The sequence below is a fragment of the Lissotriton vulgaris genome, chromosome 1_1, assembly GCF_964263255.1.
Source record: "Lissotriton vulgaris chromosome 1_1, aLisVul1.2, whole genome shotgun sequence".
Lineage (NCBI taxonomy): Eukaryota > Metazoa > Chordata > Amphibia > Caudata > Salamandridae > Lissotriton > Lissotriton vulgaris.
This window is the reverse complement of record NC_141685.1, coordinates 959,400,267-959,412,960: the sequence shown is the minus strand read 5'-3', so window position 1 is coordinate 959,412,960 and position 12,694 is coordinate 959,400,267. Positions and strand designations below refer to the sequence as shown.

General features: G+C 48.2%; 1 protein-coding gene across 2 annotated transcripts in view; it reads right to left on the bottom strand.

Annotated features, from left to right (window-relative positions):
* Positions 1–12,694, bottom strand: part of PTGES3 (prostaglandin E synthase 3) — a 185,739-nt gene that overhangs the window by 89,606 nt on the left and 83,439 nt on the right. For both annotated transcript variants that reach the window (XM_086959916.1, XM_086959920.1), the window contains exon 5: positions 10,258–10,347. In XM_086959916.1, coding sequence (XP_086816042.1) covers positions 10,258–10,347 — 90 coding nt within the window. The remainder of the gene's footprint in view (positions 1–10,257; positions 10,348–12,694) is intronic.

The following is a 12,694-nucleotide window of genomic DNA, read 5'->3' as shown; positions in this document are numbered from 1 at the left end:
AAGACGTAGGCAAAGACGCCTGACCATACCATCAAAAACTTATTCCCCCAAGATTCCCATTGGGGAAGCCTGCTTGTGCAGAACCTGCATTTCCTGTTCTCTGCTGTTGCGAAAAGGTGTACTGTCTGTTCCCCCGCATCTCTGGAAGATGTTGTCTAGAATCCCCTGGTCGATCTCCCACTCGTGGCAGGTGGATTTGAGCCTGCTGAAAGTATCTGCTTTGACGTTCTGTTCTGCTTGGAGATGTTCCGCTGTTATGGATATCTCGTGTTGCAGTGCCCATTCCCACATTTTCTGGGCCTCTTGAGACAGGGAGAGTGATCTTGTTCCTCCCAGTTTAAGTAGTCCATCCCTGTAGTGTTGTCCGTTCTTATTAACACAGCTGATCCCCTTATACTTGGTAGGAACGCTAGCAATGCTAAGCGGACAGCTCTGAGTTCCAATAAGTTGATGTGCTTTGTTGCTCGTGCAACTTCCAGCGGCCGCCGACTTGGAGGTCCTGAAGGAACGCTCCCCTTCCTTCTAGGGACGCATCTGAGGTAATGTGGGGCTGGCTCTGTAAGGAATGAAAGACCCTGCGAGACATTCTGTTTTTGGGTCCACCATGTCGCCGCTTGAACCATGATTGGCATCACCTTGACTAGGCCTCCTCTTGATGCCATTGTAGATCTAGTTGCTCTTGCAACGGACGCATCCTTAACCTGCCGCAAGGGACGAGGGGAATGCAAGAGGACATTGTTCCCAGCAATGACTTATACTTCCGTACTGAGACTTTTTTTGTAAAGGCTTGGAAAAGAGATTTAATTCTCAGTTGTCTTTTTTTGAAGGGGGAACGCCTTGTTTACCTCTGTCCAGTATTGCTCCCAAGAAGGTGATGTTTGTCAGTTGTAGGGATGATATTTCCTTGTTTAAAAGTCAGGCTAATGAATATGCTACTTACCAGTATGCATCTGTTCTTGGCATGTAGGGCTGCTGACATTCATATCTGTGCATAGATCGCCGCCTAGTGTTGGGTCCGGATGACTGCACATTGTTGTCCTGGAAGAGTCTTCGAAGTATCACGAGATAGGTGGATCCTCCCCTGGACTACAGGGCGCATGGGCATCGACTCCATCCCCAGATTGTTTTTAGCCATTGTGGCAAAGATGGAGTGTAACACCGTGAGTGATGACCATGCTTAGAGTAATTTGGAGTGCTGCAGCCGCTACAGGCGCCGGGGAGGAGGGCGGGCAATATGAATGTCAGCAGCCCTACATGCCAAGAACAGATGCCTACTAGTAAGTAGCATATTCGGTTCAAGGCATGTGGGCTGCTGAATTCATATCGGTGCATAGAATACATAGTCAGCCCTCCATTAGCGGCGGCCGCCTGTGCCAGCTGCAGCAGTCTGAAAAAGTGTTTTTAGAACAGCCTGCCCTACAGCTGCCTGCTGTTTGGAGTGCACATCTACACAGTAGGGTTTTGTAAATGTGTGTGTGGTAGACCATGTGGCTGCTCTACATAAGTCTTCTAAAGGAATATTTCCAAAGAAAGCCATGGAGGTCCCCAACTTTCGGGTGGAGTGGGCCCGTGGGGGGGGCCGTTAAAGTGCGCTTGGCTTTTTTATAGCAAATTTGAATGCACTTAACGATCCACCTGGCTATACCTGCTTTGGAAATGGGGTTGCCTTTGTGTTGTGGCGAAAAGGCAAAAAACATTTGTTTCGTTTTCCAAACATCCTTGGTCCTATCAATGTAGTACATTAAAATTCTTGACGTCTAGTGTGTGGAGCATCCTCTCCGCCACTGACTCAGGATTTTGGAAGAACACAGGCAGTTCAATAGTCCGATTGATATGGAACTGTGAAACTACCTTAGGAAGAAATTTAGGGTTACTGCGAAGCACCACCCTGTTGGAGTGAATTTGTATGAATGGCTCTTGGATAGTTAGTGCCTGGAGTTCACCAATGCGTCTCAGTGATGTAATCGCTATCAGGAAAGCCACTTTCCACGTCAAGAACTGAATCTCGCAGGAATGTAGAGGCTCAAAAGGTGGACCCATCAGTCTGGTGAGGACCACATTTAGGTTCCATTCAGGAGCTGGCGGGGTATGGGGAGGAATGACTCGTTTGAGTCCTTCCAGAAAAGCTTTAATGGCAGGCACTCTGAAAAGTGAGAGATGCTGCCTGTTTTGTAGATAAGCTGCTATTGCAGACAAATGTATACGAATGGAAGCATAGGCCAGATTGCATTTGTATAGATGTAACAGATAAATAATAATGATAATAATAAAGACATTTATAGAGCGCATGGATTACGCCATCTCGGCGTGTCCCCGCGCTAAAAGAGAGAAGAAAGCTCGCCAGAGGAGAGTACAAGGCAGTAGGCATAAGTAAAGTTATAAGGGGAACAAGTGAGTTTTCAGTTGACGTCGGAAAATGGTTTCGGAAGGCTCAAGGCGGAGACTGATGGGAAGTTTGTTCCATACTATGGCAGCCGCCACTCTAAAGGACCGACCTTCCATTTTTTCTCTCCTGTAGCGTGGGTTACAAGCTTGCCCATGCCGCCCGATCTAAGCGATCTGCGTGGTTCATACCAGGTAACCAGACCTGTCAGATAGCTGGGAGCTTTGTTCCAAAGGATCCGATGACATATTAGGAGGGCTTTGTACATTATTCTTTTATTCACTGGGAGCCAGTGGAGGGTCTTCAGGGCGGTTCTAGAGTTGGCTCTTTTTGGGAGTCTAAGCACTAGGCGAGCTGCGGCATTTTGCAGTATCTGGAGTCGTCCTATTCTTTTACTCGAAGCTCCCAAGAAGAGGACGTTCCCGTAGTCGAGGCGTGGCGTAATCAATGCCTGGGTCATAGTACGCCGATCCTCCAAAGGAAGGAGGTCCAGGGTTTTATTGAGAGTCCTTAGGAGTAGATGCGTCTAGCGGGTTGATGTTGTGGTCAGCACAATAAATTACAAACCGCTTCCATTTCGCCGCATAGCATGCTCTGGTGATGGGCTTTCTTGCCTCCCTTATGATATCCATACAGTCTGGAGGCAAATTGAGGTAGCCAAATTTTAAGACCTCAGGAGCCAGATCGCCAGGTTGAGCTGTTGCGGATCTAGGTGTGGAATGCCGCCATGGCTCTGCGTCAAAAGCCTGGGTGTGAGGTGCAGCCTTTGATGCGGTACCACAGACAGTTCTAGAAACGTGGTGTACCATGGTTGGCGTGCCCACGTTGGAGCAACCAGGAGGAGCGTCATCGAGTGTTGCTTCAGCTTGCGTGCCACCAGCGGTATTAGAGGTGCTGGGGGAAAAGCGTACGCAAATCTGCCTGACCAGTTCATCCATATCGCATTGCCTGCGACTGTGGGTGTGGGAAACTGGCGGCAAAGCTTCGGCATTTGGCGTTCCTTTGTGGCGAACAGGTCTATGTCTGGATGACCCCACTGCTGGAAGTACGGGTGGAGTACTGATGGATGTATCTCCCACTCGTGCATTTGGTGGCTGTACCTGCTGAGCAGGTCCGCCATCTGATAGTCCTTGCCTGGGAGGTGTTCCGCCATGAGGAAGATGTTCCTTTGAATGGCCCACTTCCACATGCTCTGAGCCAGATGAGACAACTGTGGAGAGTGTGTTCCTCCCTGTTTCTGAATGTAGTACATGGCTGTTATGTTGTCCGTCCGGATTGTTGCACAGATGTACCTTGAATGCTTTCATTGCCATGAAGATAGCCATCAGCTCTAGAAGGTTGATGTGAATCTTCTTTTGCTGCGTTGTCCATAGTCCCTGCACTGTGTAGAGGAGTACATGAGCTCCCAACCGTGGAGAGATGCGTCCGTTGTCAAAATGATTTGTGGCACAGGCTCCTGGAACGGTCGTCCCTTGCAAAGGTTTTGTGGATTCCACCAATGCAGAGAGTTGTATGCACGACCGGTTACCAACACTTGGTCTTTCAACTGTCCGTGAGCCTGATTCCACTGACGTGCTAAGCACTCCTGAAGCGGACGCATATGTAGTCTCGCGTGCGGGACTATGAAGATGCAGGAGGCCATCATGCCTATCAACTGCATGAACACTTGTGCCGGAAGCGAGTGTTGCGGCCTGAATTTCTGTATTAGCAATTGAATGCTGTTGATCCTCACTGAATTTGGCTGTGCTTTGGCTGCCAGAGTGTCTATTGTCCCGCCCAGATACTGCCGTACGTGGGCGGGCTGAAGGTGGGACTTTGGGTAATTCAGTGAGAATCTCAGATCGTGAAGGTGAATGGTGTGGGACATGTGGGCGGCACACTGCTGGGCCGACTTTGCTTGGATAAGCCAGTCGTCCAGATAAGGATAGACGTCAATGTTCTGTCTCTGTAGGTGTGCAGCCACTGTCGCCAGGCACTTTGTAAACACCCTGGGTGCCGTTGTCACTCCAAAAGGGAGGACCTTGAATTGGTAATGCTGATTCTGAATGGTGAATCGGAGGTATTTTCTGTGTGACGGGTGTAGCGGAATATGCAAGTATGCATCCTTCAGATCTAATGTTCCGAGGAAATCTCCCTGACTGAGCAACGGTAGAACCTGCTGCAATGTTAGCATTTGAAAGTGCTCTGAAAGAATGTACTGGTTTAGGGGTCTGAGGGACCCGTCCTTTTTTGGGATCAAGAAGTACAGTGAGTACACTCCTGTGCCTCTTTCTTCCACTGGCACGAGCTCGATTGCTCCTTTTTGCAGCATGACTAGTACCTACTGCTGCAATAAGTGCAAATGCTCTGTGGACATAGGACGGTGTCTTGGGGGTATGTTGGGTGGAGTGGATGTTAACTCCAGACAATAACCGTACTGGATAAGCTTTGTGACCCACCTGTCTGTGGTGATGGACTTCCAGACCGGCAGGAACTGTTGGAGTCTCCCCCCGACAGGTGTTGTATAGTCGGGGGCAGTGACAAGGAGTCACTGTTTGTTAGTGGCGGAGGACCTGGAGCTGTTTCCACGACCTCTGCCCTTGGCGCTGTTTCCACAATAGCCACCTCTACTTGGTTTGGTGTATGTGGTTTGCGTGCCACTTTTATTGTACTGTGTTTGCTGGGACAGCTGGCCTCTGGAAACCCCTCTATTGCTTGAGCGACGAAAAGAACCACCCCTGAACTGCTGCGACTGGAGAGCCCCCATAGACTTTGCAGTCTGTGTCCTTCTTGATTTTTTCCAAGGTGGTGTCCACCTCTGGGCCGAATAAATGATCAGGGTTTACCACCTGATTCAGTATGGTGGTCTGTATCTCTGGCTTGAACCCGGAGATTCTGAGCCAGGCATGTTGCCTCAACATGACACTTGTGTTAACGGCCCTGGCCGCGGTGTCTGCTGCGTCCAGTGCACATTTGATAGAAGCATTTGATATGAGCTTCCCTTCCTGTATGAGCATCTCTCCTGCCTCCTTATACTCATCTGGCAAGTGTTGTAACAGGGTCTCAAGTGTATCGTAATGGGCCCTGTCATATCTGGCTAAGAGTGCCTGAGTGTTTGAAATGCGCCAGATATTGGCCGCTTGAGCTGCCACCCTTTTCCCTGATGCTACTAGCACTTTAGATTTTTTATCAGGGGGAGGAGCATCACCCGTTGTTTGTGAGTTAGCCCTCTTCCAGGCATTAGAAACAACCAGAGTCCAACGGCAACTGTCCCTTGATGTAGGTAGGGTCCGCAGGCGCCGGTTTGTACTTCTTTTCAATTCTGGGGTTTATCACCCTGGCCCTTGTAGGCTCCTTAAATATCTCTCCAGCATGTTTCAAGACACCCTTCAGCATAGGCAGGGTCTTGACAGTCCTCTCTGAGGTGGAAAAGGTGTCAAACAGAAAATCCACTTCAATAGGGTCAGCATGGAGCTGGACATCATGATTTTTGGCTGCCCTTTCAATAAGTGCATTAAACGCCGCTGAGTCTTCAATAGGCGATGTTTTTACAGCATACACATGAGTGTCTGGGGCAGTGTGTGGATCCCCTGGGTCAGCAGCATCCGCCCAGGGTTCATTATGATCGTCTGGATCAGTGTCCACAGGATAGCTGTACTCCTCATTGTCACCTTCCCCTGTCTCCACATCCGAGTAAGTGGGCGAGACATCTTGATCACTTGGAGATATAGGTTCTACAAGAACGGGTGTTATATAAAATCCCATTGAAAAAGAAGGATTCTACTACGACTCCATAGGCTGTTCCGGGGCGATCTTTCATTTATAAATAGAAAGTCTGCCTGTGTCGTAATCGATTAATTGTTCCTGTTGCTCGTCAAGCGAGGGTTGTCGATGCTTTGTGGCCGGTACCACAGTTGTGGGCTTTGGCCCTGTGGACACCTCCTTGGGCGCTTCGACGGCCATCTTAGGGGCGAAGGCCTTCGGTACCACTTTCGGCGGCAGCGTGAACTGGATGGGCGTCGACGTCTTTTGAAGTTTACTGGAAGGCTTTGGAGGTGGGGTATCCTTTGGTTCGACAGCCGAAGCCTTTTCCTTAATTCGCTCAGCGAGTCCGCCACCTGCCTCGAGAAGGAGGCGGACGGCTGCGTTGGCTCGACGGAGTCCTTCGAGCCACCGCCAGGCGTGGACTCGAGGGTTGTACCACTTTTAGCCTTGTCTGGTCGACGCGTAGGATCGAGAACCTTCTGAGCTCCGAGTCCTTTGTCGGTGTCGACGGTCTACGGCGCCGATTTTTTCGGGGCCAACGTCCTTGACCAGTGATTTCGGTGTGCCAGTCTTCGGCTCAACACCCTTTAGCGACCGCGCCAGGTCGATTACACCTTTATACTTCGTCGGTGCCGATAGTTCAGAGGACTTCGAGCCGACCAAAGCAATACGCACTTTCGGTTTTGATTTCGCCTCCAGTGCTTTGGGTTGCGTAGACACCGAAGCTTTCTCTTTCGGGTTCGATTTGGCAACTGGCGGCTCTTTAGAAGTGTCCGAAGCCGGGCCCGAAGGCGGGCTGTAGAACCCAGTGGAAGATCTTGGGTAAGGCCATGTGGCGATCCCTCGACCTGAGCCTTATGAAGTGTCTTGGTCCCAGTATCAGGTTGTGGGCCTAGCTCCTCGCTTGAGCTATCTTCCATGGCCCCAAAGGCCCCATCGTCGTCTCCTACCTCTTTGACGTCTTCAGTATCTACCATCTCAATATCAGCGTCGTAGCTGGAGTCTATCTCCAATGCGGGATCAGACAGGTTCTCTCGAACCTCTTGCTCTGCTCCCTCATCGTCCTCGGCATTTGAAGATGTTCACCGGGTCAGGTGCCGTCTGCTGGGCTTCCTTGCGTGCCGAAGTCGAATCGTCTTCTTGGATCGGAAACAGGAACAAGCCATACAGCTGGCTTCATCGTGATCCGGCGACAGGCACTTGTTGCACACCGGGTGGACGTCGATGTGAGGATATTTCGAGTTGCACACGGGACATCTTTTGAACGGGCTCCGTTCCACGATGGTTCGTCGATAAGGCCTCTGGCGTCGACCGGGCCTTCAGTGTTGAAAAGCCACGCTGCTCCTATGGATGTCCGGCTCGGGAAATGAGCTTGAACTGAACTGGGCACCGATCGCAAGACAATACAGACTATAAACTAAAGACCTTTTGACAAAAGAGAAAGTTTTTTATCGATTCCGAACTTGAGTGAATCAATATGCATCCAAACCCAATGGCGGAAAAAAATCTAGGGATGGAGTCAATGCCCATGCGCACTGTAGTCCAGGGGAGGAGCCACCTATCTCGTGATACTTCGAAGACTCTTCCAGGACAACAATGTGCGATCATCCGAACCCAACACTAGGCGGCGATCTATGCACAGATATGAATTCAGCAGCCCACATGCCTCGAACATTCATAATATCAGTTGGCTATCCTTTTTCAAATCAGGATGAAGTGCTGGCCAATGTAGCCTTGTTAAAGTTAGGCTGCATTATTCGTCTTTCATTTTCTCTTCAGTGTCTATGCAGGACTGCAGAAGAAGACAACTTAAGAGACTATTTTGATTGCTCCGGGGATCTCCGCACATGGGCGGGACTATTCACAGATTGACTATACACAGAGATCCCCCTACTACAGAACCATTCTGCACCGCAAGCTCCTGCCTGGGTTCCTGAGAACAGACTGTGCTTCCATGCTCCCAGGACCCTTACAAACCAAGCCCCTTTTGGGTGGGACCTGACTTGTCCCCCAAGTACCCCTCTGCAGCCTGCTTCTAGCCCCCCCCCCGCCCCCTCGCTCAGTGTGCGTAAAGCTTCTAACCAGACCAGCACCTCTGCACCAGGACGGTCTTGGGCATGTAAAGACTAACTGCTGGTAGTTCTTTGGACCATGTCCCCCTATCACCTTAAGTCCAGAAGGGGACCCCAGAAACCTCTTGCAAGTAACAGTATGTAGTAGTAGTAGTACGTGTCTAATTTATTGCCTTTGAGTAAAACAAACGCTCAGCACTACTCTCTGACAAGCCAAAACCACTCGCCCACAATACTACAAAAGAGAGCACATGGGTTTGTTACTTGTGCCTCTGTAAAACCATTATGGGTTGCCTGAACTCTGAACAGTGAATCTCGGTTTTGGTGTACAATATAGAGCCACCTCCCTACAAACTGCCTTTATGGAGAGCTCCTTAGCTAGCAATCATGATCAGATTTTTTGAGCATTCTGCAACAATGGTCTTAGCCTGGGGCCACCTTGCTTGTTGAAGCTGTGTATTGTGGTGGCAATGTCACTGTGCTCCAAGATGACAAAGGTGGTTGGAATGCTTGACATCTTGGCAGAGTGCTTGGAGCTAGAAAAAACTGATATGATCAGAACTGTTTTTTGTAGTCCACAAGTGTTGAACGCCCAAGGTGAGTGCCCCAACTACATTAATAAGACATCCGTCACAATGATCTTGGTAGGAAGATCTTGTTGAAATTAAATACCCTGCATTAGGTGGTTTGCCTTGTACCACAAAGCTGCCGACTACACTGTCTTGCTGTTGGGAGTCAAATTTGTTTTTCATCCCTTGTCTTCCCCCTCTGGATCAAATGATCCATCAAACATAGCTGGAGTGGCCTCATGTGAAGTCTTGTATTTGGCACAAGTGCAATTCATGAAATCACTGAACCAAACAGTGATGAAATAGGACTGACAGTCCGATTTGGACACCTCTTCAGACGCGGACACACTTTCCAGAGGGTTGAAACCCGGTCCTCCAAAGGCAAAACTTACTTATTTTGTGCAAGGAGCTGCTCCCCAAGTAGTCAGGGTCTCAACTAGTGAGGGTCTCAACCGAAGTTGCCTTCTGGTAACTGAAACATAATTGTAATCAATGAAGGAGTGACAGTCATTTGGAGCTCTTCCTTTGATTGGAGTACTAGTTTTGATACTTTATAGTTTTGATACGCAAACAATCCAAGTATAGATACATAGAAATCGGGTTATTGGTTGTTGCTTGAGAAGGGTCCTCATCCCTACAATCACAATACTGGTCAGGCGTTTGGACATTTTAAACACATGACGGTCAAACAGAAAAATTTGTTCTTGGCAAGCAGACCACACAGACTTGATAGGGGTACGAAGAAGTACTTCAAGTGAGAAAGCATAGCGACTGGAAAAATTACTGGAATAGACCGAAAAGCCTTAAAACATTTAAAGTGATGAAATACACGTAATGATGAAAAAGTACAAAACTGACTAAAAAAGCTGTTGAAATTGAGTAATAGCTGCTAGTGTTACTAAATTCCACTCTTGTGCCCTTTATAAAAGAGAACTGACTTTGGAATTCTTAAAGGTACACATGGCCTTTGTTTCCGTTGCGCTAATGTAACGTATGTCAGACCTCCGTTTACCCACATTCAACAAACCTTTTAGCAGTGATTTAGGATAAGGGTGCTGCAATGTACATGTGTAGTGCTATTTTTAGTGATGGTATATGTAAATTCACCCTAAATAGGCTATTTAGAGGTGCATTCCTTACACTTAAGTGAATCTTTTGCATCCTCTTTGGGATGAATTATGTTACAGGGTCCCTTAAAGGCTGAGGAAAGGAGCCAACAGTTCACTTTATCCATGCATTCAATCATCAACTACTAGTGCAGCCCGCCAAGAATGGAGTTTAAATTTACAAGAAAAAGTACAACAACATAAAACCATGACCTCATCGAAGATGAAAATTACTGCATACACTGAAATTTGGTCTACCATTCATGTATGGAGCACCAGTAGCATTTGAGGAAAATAAAGCTTCGCTGCAAGTATATATTCATTGGTAACATCTTTTACATCAGCAGCCTGATAAACCCCCAATCAGGGTTTCAATAGTTTACCTCTGAAAATCGATCAAAATTAGACAGGTCTTCTTCTGAATCGTCCTCCCAGTCTTTCCAATTGTTGAAATCCACACTTAGCCAGTTCAGCTGCATAAACACAAAACATGTTACTTAGCTTAAGGAGAGCAAAACTATGCAATTGTTTCAGAGGTCTTATGGTAAAGCTGTGGGTGAGAAGAATGTACGAATACGCTAGTATTCTGGATTAAAAAAAAACAAAAACACAGTGCCCATGTATACAGTTACTCTACCATTTCACTGCCCCCTCCCCCAACTGCTTTCCGATGAGAAAGGAAAGCTGTTTCAGTAGAAACCAGTGGGTGCTTCCAAGGAGCCATCAACCCTATGGCTCCACTAGTTCATTTCGTATTTTTGGGAGGGGGGGGGGTTATGGAAAGATCTGACAGTACCAGTTACGTTTCAGCAATGTTGGGGACAATGGAATGGAACATACTTTGAAGAGACTGCCTTAGCATTTACAACTCTGAAATCCACATGGGGCGATCTAGACTTCTATCAGAGACAACAGAGTACTTGGACTTAAAATGGATGACATTTGAAGCACCAAGGGCAGTAAGGAGGCACAGGCAAAGACAGGGAGAAGAACAGACTGCCTGAAAGGAGTAGTTTCTCACCTGTAATGAATATGCTACTTACCAGTATGCATCTGTTCTTGGCATGTAGGGCTGCTAACATTCATATCTTAGCATTAGATCGCCACCTAGTGTTGGGTCCGGATGATCGCACATTGTTGTCCTGGAAGAGTCTTCGAAGTATCCTGAGATGGGTGGCTCCTCCCCTGGACTACAGTGCGCATGGGCATCGGCTCCATCCCCAGATTGTTTTTCGCCATTGTGGCAGAGGATGGAGTGAAAAGTGTAAAGGATGTCCATGCTAATGATTGAATACAATAGTATATCTGCAGCTGCGACGGGCACCGGGGAGGAGGGTGGGCGATATGAATGTTAGCAGCCCTACATGCCAAGAACAGATGCATACTGGTAAGTAGCATATTCAGTTCGAGGCATGTGGGCTGCTAAATTCATATCTTAGCATAGAATACATAGCAGTCCCTCCATTAGCGGCGGTTGCCCGTGCCAGCTGCAGAAACCTGAAAAAGTGTTTTGAGAACAGCCTGCCCTACAGCCGCTTGCTGTTTGGAATGTACATCAACACAGTAGTGTTTTGTAAAGGTATGTGGTGTAACCCACGTGGCTGCTCTGCAAATGTCCTCTAGAGGAATGTTTCCTAGGAAAGCCATGGATGCCCCCAACTTGCGTGTGGAGTGTGCCTTTGGGGGTATTGTTAAAGTGCGCTTGGCTTTTTGATAACAGATTTGAATGCACTTAACAATCCATCTGGCTATTCCCGCTTTGGAAATCGGGTTGCCTTTGTGTTGTGGTGAGAAGGCAACAAAGAGTTGTTTCGTCTTCCTAAAGTGTTGTGTCCTGTCTATGTAGTACATCAATGCCCTCCGTACGTCTAACGTATGGAGCATTCTTTCTGCCACTGTTTGTGGGTTCTGGAAGAATGCCGGCAAATCGATAGTTTGGTTGAGATGAAAATGTGACACCACCTTTGGAAGGAACTTGGGGTTAGTACGTAGCACTACCCTATTTGGATGAATTTGAATGAAAGGCTCTTGTATTGTGAGCGCTTGCAGCTCACTAACCCGCCTTAGTGACGTAATCGCAATTAGGAAAGCAACTTTCCACGACAGGAATTGCAGTTCACACGAGTGCAGTGGCTCAAATGGTGGTCCCATCAGTCTGGTGAGGACCACATTGAGGTTCCACACCGGAGCTGGCGGTGTTCTTGGGGGAATGACTCGTTTCAGACCTTCAAGAAACGCTTTAATGGCAGGCACCCTGAAGACTGAGAGATGCTGCCTGTTTTGAAGGTAAGCTGCGATGGCGGATAGGTGTATCCGAATAGAAGTGAACGCTAGTTTGCACTTATAAAGGTGTAACAGATAGCAAATGATGTTAGGGATAGATGCATCTAGCGGGTTTATGTCATTGTCCGCACAGTAAATGACAAAACGCTTCCACTTTGCGGCATAGCATGCTCTGGTTGACGGCTTCCTCGCCTCCTTGATGATGTTCATGCATTCAGGAGGTAGGTTGAGGTATCCAAACTCTAAGACTTCAGGAGCCAGATCGCCAGGTTGAGCTGTTGCGGATCTGGATGCTGAATTTCTCCATGGTTCTGCGTCAGAAGTCTGGGCGTGAGGCGCAGTCTTTGATGCGGCACCACTGAGAGTTTGAGGAACGTGGTGTACCAGGCTTGGCGCGCCCACGTTGGAGCAACTAGGATAAGTGTCATCGAGTGTTGCCGTAGTTTTCTCGCCACCAGTGGTATCAGAGGTGTCGGGGGAAAAGCGTAAGCAAATTTTCCTGACCAGTTCATCCATATCGCATTGCCCTGCGATTGG